At 44.5% G+C, this 9,096-nt stretch overlaps 1 protein-coding gene across 1 annotated transcript; it reads right to left on the minus strand.

Annotated features, from left to right (window-relative positions):
• Positions 1 to 1,999: 1,999 nt before the first annotated feature.
• On the minus strand, positions 2,000 to 5,295 carry LOC125488356 (sphingosine 1-phosphate receptor 2-like). The gene has a single exon (XM_048621346.1). It carries the CDS (start codon positions 5,165 to 5,167, stop codon positions 4,088 to 4,090), a length of 1,080 nt encoding a protein of 359 aa, XP_048477303.1. The 5' UTR covers positions 5,168 to 5,295; the 3' UTR covers positions 2,000 to 4,087.
• Between the last annotated feature and the right edge of the window lie 3,801 nt (positions 5,296 to 9,096).

The following is a 9,096-nucleotide window of genomic DNA, read 5'->3' on the forward strand; positions in this document are numbered from 1 at the left end:
CTAAAAAGAGAAACATGTTCCAAGTAAATGAGGTAACGTACCTCAGGTACAGAGTTGACCAAGGATGGACTATGCCCTGTTAAAGAGAAGGTGCAAGCTATAAAAAGACGCTCCAACTCCAAGGATCATAATGGAGTCAAAGTTTGTCGTCAGTCTCAATAATTGCTATGAGGAGATACAGTAAGCGTAAGGAACTTCAGCGACAGCTCTCCAGGGACCCGGTAATTTATCCTGCAAGAAGGGGGACCGGTATGGTACGTGATTAAAACCGGGGAGAAGATCACAAGAGAAAAGAAGCCATGTCGACTACCTCCAGCAGGGCAGCTGCTACAAGTGACATACCACTGAGGTCAAGACCCTTACAGAGGCTCTTTGATGGCCTTCACAGAAGAGACATTCACGTACTTATTATATCCCCGACCAGAGCCGGAAAGCAACAGGAATGGAGCCATAGGCAGAGTGACAGTAGAGACCCCATAATCACAGAGGTGAGTGGTTCCCTGAGACCCAGAGGGGCAGGGATGTGATGACCCATACAGGCCCATCGGGGAATCACTAATTAATGTCCCTGTGCAGCTTGTTGAGTATGAGTTCCCTTGGTAACAGGAAATGGTCTGCCCAACTGGAACTCATCACCTGAGCCCTTCATAAAGCACATCCAGGGCCTCCTTTTGCTGGTGCAGAGGTAGCATCCCTACCCCTGGACCAGGAAGTCCAGTTCAAGTCCCACCTGCTCCAGAGGTGTGTGATAACATCTCTAAACAGGTTGATTACAAAAATAAGTTAAACTAAAAAATTTTTATAAGGTGGTAGTGTCCCTACCCTTGGACCAGGAGGCCAGGGTTCAAGTCCTATCTACAGCAGAGAAAAGTGATACATCTCTGAACAGGTTGAGTAGAAAAATAAGTTAATAAAAAATTGAAAGTTATAAAGTTAAAAAAACCAGACCCAGGGCTGTCATGTTTGCCCCTCCCCCTCAGTTATGTTCATGTCTGGCTGTCAATGGGCTTTGCTTGTAAATATCTAATTGGCTACATGGATATTTTACAGGTGGTGGTTATTGTGCAGAAAGGGAACAAAAATAAAACAAAAAGAGTCACTGTGGCTTTGGAGGTGGTAAAGTCCTCTGTTATATGTATTAGCACTTCGGGATATATAAAAAGAAGATAAATTAGACCAAGGCAGCTCTTGTGGTGAAGTGATAGACTTTAAACCAGGAGATCCAGGTTCAAGTTTCACCTGCTCCAGATGTTTGTCATAACATCTTTGAACAGTTGATTTTAAAAAAAAGCAGACCCATACATTGTTCTGAACTGACCATACTGTCTGCCTCAAGCTGGGGCTAGCCTCTCTACACCATGAGTAGTGGTTCTATTTGGTATTCAATAATAAATGATGTTCCTTTCCAGTTGGGCTTCCTGAGTGATCATAGTTTTAGATCTCTGGCTGTTCGTTTTATATCAGAGTTGATGGCATTGGATTGATTAATTCCTTCCTAGGCACAGCTGAGATGGCAGTCCTCTCCTGCCAAGCACGCACACTCTATCTCTTACCCCATATTTGCATGCAGCTTGCACAGTTTGACATATTATCAGGTGTTAAGTGATGTTTAACTTGATCGAAAATTTCTAGCCACATTCACTGAAGTTTGAATCTTGCATAAACTCCAAGCCCTGACTGTATGAAGAACACACAGCCTGGGAATAGTCTTTTAACATCAATCAAAGAACATGGGGTAAGAGAGAGGGGAGAGAAAGAGAAACAGAAGAAGAGTAAATATGGCACTTTGCACTGTCAGTGTCAAATGAAATGCAACTCCAGTCTTACTTCTTATGCAGTCTGCACAGGACACAGCACATGACTCCAAAACCTTAATTTGATTCCATCCTTACAGAAGAATCACAAATTCTATTTGTTATCCATCCATTGGAACGGTTCCTGAACTAGAACCTCAAAAATCAAGGCAGGATTTTTATTTAGAAAAGGTTTATTTTCTGTTGATTAATTCTCATTGAGCAGCCAGTAATCAGTCCTCGTACCATTTAACATTCTATGTTTTGAATTTGAATTTGTACATTGACATTTAGACATTTAACAATTGCCAATCCATTGCTGGATTCTGCTGTAGTGTTGCCACTTAAACATTTAAACTAAACAACCAAGTTAATTTGACCTTCATTTAAAGGAGCAGTCTGATCCACTGGTAGCTTCAAGACACTGAGTGTCTCTATATCTGGGTCACTTTCTTTACATTCTTCAGAATGGTATCACATTGGAGAATAAATCAGATACTGCTTGCACTGCCATCCAGGATTCTGCAGCTCCTTATTTGTGTTAGTATCATAACCTGGCTTTCCCAAACACTGACTGGTTACTGCCTCTATCACTTCGTGAAATGTAGGCAACATAGCTCCATTAAACTTTTATACTGAGTTACTTTCATGAGAAAGAGAATTCCAGCACATTTACAGAAAGTTTCACCATCAACAGTCATTGTCCAGTTGTCCAATGTGTTTTGAGACTTCTGCAGTTGAGTGGAAGACAGTCACTGAAGCTGGACTCCGGAGCCAGATGTCAAATGTAAATCTGCGCAGTCAGAGCTGCTGCATCAGTCTTGGACCGGGCCTGACGCTCTGTGACTCAAATACAAAGTTCCACAATTTTCTCTGCATGCTGGTCGGGAGGTGCTGACTACATGGAAATTTCAAACAGCAGAAGTATCCCATGGAAACTAACCACAATATGTTTTGATATTAAACCGTTTTTCAGAGCGTGACACGTACCAGTGATAGAGATCAAAGTAAAAGGAGCAGTCAATGCCCGAATTACAGAATTTGCAGAAACAAACCTGATTCTAACTGGCGTGTGAACCAGTGTTTAAAATAAAACAATTAGAATTTTAAACATTCAAGCTGGAACTGGCCAGCAGGCTTGCATCTTTTAGCTACCCTCATGATCTAAGTTTGCTGAGTTACAAACTGTCAGTGTCAAGTTATTATCAAGGTGATAAATAGCCCCTATAGGGTTCAGCTTATGCCCCTAGTAGAACTGAATCCAAACCTGTCTCATAGAGATCCTGCTGCTCTCCTCCCTCTGGTGTGTCAAAGTGAGGGGAACAATTTTGCTTCCCATTGTAATGGTGCTGCATTACCATTGAGTGTGGGGGAGAGGGAGGTGCCAGCCCACTGAGCAGTGCTGCTGGGCAAGGGCACAGCCACTATACAGGGAGCACAGAACTGTGTCACTAGGCAGGGCAGGCCTTTCAGCATGGGGCAGTACTGCTGGGCAGGGGGGCACAGGGTAGTGTCACTGGATAGTGGCAGAGCAATGTCACTGGGCAGGGGACCGTGCTGCTGGGCAGCAGCAGTGCCACTATACAGGGAGCACAAGGCAATGTTGATGGGTAGGAGACACAGGGCCATGTCCCAAGCAGGAAGCACTGGGAACAGTACTATAAATGGAAGTGGCATTCTCTGGAGGTCAGGTCTAACACTAATGTGGCATCTGAGAAAAAAAAAAGAAGAGTTTGTGACAAAGCTCTATTAAATTGTTGTGTGCGCTTGTTAGCCTCAAAAATATTTTATCATCTCCCTCCAGCCACCAGTTGCAATTGCAAATAACATGGAAACATGATCCTGTCTGAGAATGGATTAACAGCAGACTATGTCCTGTAAGCTCTGCTATTGAGCATTGTCTGTCGTTGTGATTTCTAGCAGCTCGGCTCACAGACTCTGTCCATGAGACTCTGCAAACTCTGTTGTGCATATCAACCATTGGTTACTTTGTCAGGCATATTCATTTCTGATTTGCTGCTGCTAAGTTGTTACTGTAGAGAGTAAAATAAATCCCACAGGTCAGCTGACTGGTTGCCATAGTGTCACACAGTGAAAGGGGTTAGACTGAATCTCACATCCAACTTGCTCATCATTTGTTGAGCTGTGGTCCTGTTGTGACAGCAGACATTGTGGGCTCAAGGACTGATCTTGCACGTGTTTGTCTCTGTGGCAGGTAAGTGTGTGGAGTGCACATATCGATGGTGCATGGTAAAGTCGCTCAACACCATCAGGCCCTTTTGCAGCACAGACATTCACACAAATGTTGTGCATTCTGGCATCGTTGGTGAGTCTGCCATCTTGTGTTTATGGTAAGAGCGGTCCAATGTACTGGTGTGGCGAAGACTTGGGAAGCAGCTTTCAAACCTGCTCTTATTCTCCATCATGGAACAGCAGCACAGGATGCGCAGAAATGCTCTGCGCATATCCCTGCTCCTCAGAGTGTAAATGATGGGGTTCATAGCAGAGTTGAGTGTAGACAGGGCCAAGAAGATTTCTGCTTTGTGTAGGATCTTCAAATTGCTTTCTGTGTAGGCGAAGTCCAGCAGTAACATGATGAAAGTGGGTGCCCAGCAAACAATAAACACACCAAGAACAATTGTGACTGTCTTCAGCAAAGCCAGAGTCTGTGGAGCCGCAGTTTCGCAGTGACTGGATCGTACAATCAGATAAATTCGCACATAAAGGATGACGATGGACAGAAGGATGATGCTGAGCAGGGTGATACAGAACAAAATGTAATTCTTGGAGAAGAGAGGCAGCACAGTGGAACAACCATTCACATGGCACAGGCAGTTCCACCCCATTACCGGCAGCCCACCCAGCAGCACAGAGGCAATCCAACAGCTTCCGATCAGCAAGCACATCCGAGTATTCTTGTCACCGCTGTAGAGTTTGACTTTCACAATGGCCGCATGCCTCTCAATAGCGATGGCCAACAGACTGAGGACTGATGCTGCCAATGCGACAAACATGGTGCCCTCACGGATAAACCATTGCAGTGGTGTCAGCTTCATGGTCTGGCTTCCCGAAAACACAATGTTGAAGATGTAAGCAACACCCGCAAACAGGTCCGAGAGCGCTAAGTTTCCAATGAAATAAAACATGGCTGAATGGAACTTCTTATATCTGCAGATGGCCACCAACACCAAAAGGTTTTCAAGGATGATGAAAGAACACAAAATGATGAAGACAACGGAGGTGACACTCAGGCCTTGATACTTATATTTTGGGTCTGCAAGTTTCCCTGTTTGGTTATAATGGAAACTTATTAACTGCCTGTTGTAGTAATTATTAAAGGAGCCCTCAGACGCGGTGCATGGCATTTCCCCCATTTCTACAGAATTCGCTGGCTGCAGTCGGCAGTTGAGTCCTTCAAGGGCATAATGCCTCTTAACACCACATTCAGCTGAAGGTTGGAGGCCCACCGGTTTTACAAGATTCAGGAAGGGCTACTGTGATCACCTGTAGGAATCAACAAAGGGAAATGAGTTAGTTAGTTACTGTTGTGAGAAACAAACATTACAGTAAAAGGTCATACCTGTGGGCAGGGAAGGAGGGAGGGCAGCAAAATGTTGTCAGTTTTCTTTGTGGCCACTGGGACCCAAATCATCCTCGAAAAGTGTTGTTAAATGATCACATGTTACTGGTTGCAGCACAGAACCACTGGGTAAGAGGAGTTCAACCCATCGGAAGTGCACATCCTGCTGGACATGCTATTATTAACTCAATAACTGGCAGGGAGTTACAGCGACAGAAACAAATCTAAAAGTCTGCTTAGTCAAAAGGTGACCTTATCTCAGGCCTCAGTCAACCTGACTCCCAAACTAACCCAGCAAGCAGAATCTTTCTGATAATAAAGTTGCACCCATGCTGCCAGGCATGCTCACTGGAGTTGCACTGGGCAGGAGCAGACCTGGTACATTTGTGTATGCATGGGTTTGGAGCTGCACTGGGGCATGAGGAAGATTGGTGCCATGAAGTGGCATTTAGCTGCAGTGGGGCAGGAGCAGGATTGGTGTGCACTGGGTGCATGGATTGGATTGAATCATAGCATCCCTACAGTGTGGAAACAGGCCCTTCAGCCCAACAAGTCCACATCTACCCTCAGAGCATCCCACCTAGACCTATCCACCTATAACCTGTCTAATCTACACATCCCTGAACACTTGGGCAATTTAGAATGGCCAATCCACCTAGCCTGCACACCTTTGGACTGTGGGAGGAAACCGGAGCACCTGGAGGAAACCCACACAGACACGGGAAGAATGTGCAAACTCCACACAGACAGTCGCCCGAGGGTGGAATCGAACCCGGGTCCCTGGTGCTGTAAGGCAGCAGTGCTAACCACTGAGCCACCGTGCCACCCCTGCACTGGGGCATGAGTGGGATATGAGCAACACACATATTAGAGTCATCATCGTTGAGTGGGTTCAGTTTGAGAATCACTATCACCGAGCTGAAAAGTAGACAATGCTCTACATCGTATACCAGGACTGCACAGAGAATCAACTCTACATACTGTGGGACTTCCAAATGGAGCCTTCCATCTATGTTCCAGCTTGATTCCCTTCACTGGGATTTGTCCAGTCCAATAATCCTCATTCTGGGTTAAACTATTCATTCATAGCTTGGTGCCAGAAACTGAATGCAAACATGCTGTCCTTGTATCAGAAAGGGACCAGGGGGTTAGAGAAGCTGGAAAAGGATTTTACTTTTAAACATTTGATGGTGGTAGGGTGGGGTGGGGGTCTATGAGGGGAGTACACATTAGTACATAGCCTTTTCCAATCACAATAACAGCCTCAACATTTTATCAACTCATCTATTGAGTAATACTTTAAAAATAACAATTCAAATGTTATATCTTCAATTGAAAATGTGGATGGGGGTGTGATACAACCCACTCCCTCTAATACTCATCATTTCTTCCGCTAACACTCTCTGCCCTCCTCCCCTGATACTCCCTATACCCTCCTACTAATAATCCCCACAGTCCTCCTGCTGGTACCTCTCCCACAGTCCTCCTGATAAGACTCCCCATTGCTGCAGCTGATACCTGCCACACTCCTCCTGCTGAGAACTCTTAGTAGACCTCATTTTTAACAGGATTTATGGCATATTATTTTCACATTATTAATTAAACTCATTTCATTAATATTCACTCTCCAATTCTCCCATCTGCCAGATAGAAACGAGACACCAAGCATTCTTGATATGAAAGTCAGAAAAGGTATGTGGCAACTCCAGCCCACCCCTTGTTCCTTCTGGCCTCCATCTTGGACATCAGGCACCAATGTCTCAGGCATACTCCACAGCAGATGGAAACACCCCTTCTCCACAGAGACTGGCATCCAACACATGCTAGCTTCTGCACAATTGTAGCACAGCTCTGAACCACTTATGGTTCTACACTTTGTAGTGAAATGGCAACTGTAATTGGAATGCTGTCGCAAGGGTACTTTATGTGTAGGGACAGGGACCCATACCACAGATTGGACCAGGTTACCTTGACCTTCCTCCAATATGTTGGACATCCCTCCAGATGGCACTGATCCTATTGGCAACCCCAGACCAGAACAGCAGTGCCCGGCACCATGGCCCATCCTGTCAGCCCCCCGAGAAGAGACTGTGCTTCCCATCCCATCGACCATGGCCTCAAGGTCCCTGTCTGCAAAGCAGGTGCCAATTTCCCCCCATCTACCAGTTATGGGGCAAATGTCACAAACCTCACAGGGCAGCTCATGACACTGGCACGGGGATGCTGATGTATCCCAGCAGTGGCGAGAATCTCTGTGTACAGTGAGTGGTAGAATTCTGCCAGCATCAAATGAGAGATGTACCATTCTGATGAAGTAGGTACTCAATAAGGTGAGCCTGCAGATCACTTTAGTACGGAGATCAAGATGAAGAATCAGTTAGAGTGAAGATGAGAAATGGTTGAGGAAAGAAGTCACTCATGGGAGTAGTCTATATGCCCCCTAACAGTAACCACAAAGGACAAAGTATACAAGAAGAAATATTGGGTGACTCTGACAAAGGGACAGCAATAATTATGTGTGACTTTAATCTACATATCAACTGGAAAATCAGATTAGTGATAAAAAAGGCAAAGAACTGCGAATGCTAGAAATCTGAAACAAAAACAGAAATTGCTGGAGAAACTCATGAGCTCTGAAAAAGGTCACTGGACCTCAAATGTTGACTTTGTTTTCTGTCCACAGGTGCTGCCAAACCTGCTCAGTTTCTCCAGCAATTTCCCTTTTCTGCCTGTTCAATTCCTCTTGTAATAAACCTCATTAGCCTTCTTGATTAAAATCATTCCTGAGTATTTGTGAGGATTCCATTCCTGAGAACCCTCACAAGTGATGAAATTTGCAAGCGCAGAGCTGGTTATAAATCGCAGATACATGGGTTTTGCCTGCAGATATTGAGTTTTATTGTTACTTTTTTTCTGATGCGTATTGGTACATTTGCAATTTGTGATTTCATAGAAACAGGGGATTTATTGTACGTATTCTACCTGCATAGTAACCTTTTGTGAGTCATATACCAGAAACTTAAATCCCTCTGAATTTTGGAATTCAGCGATCATTCTCCATTTAAATAATACTTTGCTTTTTTATTCTTCCCGCCAAAGTGAACAACTTCACATTTTCCCATATTATATTCCACTTACCGGATTTTTGCGCACATGCTGAACTATATATAGTAGTGTACAGTTTCTTTATGTCTTTTATCTTTGTGTCATCTGTAAATTTAGCTACCATGCTTTTGATCTAGTGACCCTTCTTCATTTCTCTCCACAGATGCTGCTAGAGCTGCTGAGCTTCTCCAGAAATTTCCATCATTGCTTCAGATCTTCAGCATTCGCAGTTCTTTGTTTTATTTATAAAGGTAAGGACAATATGCTTTTCGTTATATAGGGTATTCATGAGTCCGTGTCTCAAATCCAGTTGCAGTTTTGGTTTCTGTCTTTAAGAAAGGATGTACGTGCCTTGGAAGAGGTTCCCCATGATCGGATAGCATCTTTGATCACCAGCTCCACCTCATTTAGCTCAAACATCTCTCCTCTTCTTCCCCCCGCCCCTCAATGATCACTGAACTCCTCCCTGGACCACGTGCAGCTGCCACTAATCTGATCTCTCATCTCTGTGACCACCTCTGTACCAAAGCCACCTTGTACAAATAGTGTATAACCAATTGAAAGATAGCTGACAAGGTGTAGAGCTGGATGAACACAGCAGGCCAAGCAGCATCATAG

Source organism: Rhincodon typus, unplaced genomic scaffold (assembly GCF_021869965.1).
Source record: "Rhincodon typus isolate 14 unplaced genomic scaffold, sRhiTyp1.1 hic_rhity00000545, whole genome shotgun sequence".
Classification (NCBI taxonomy): Eukaryota; Metazoa; Chordata; class Chondrichthyes; order Orectolobiformes; family Rhincodontidae; genus Rhincodon; species Rhincodon typus.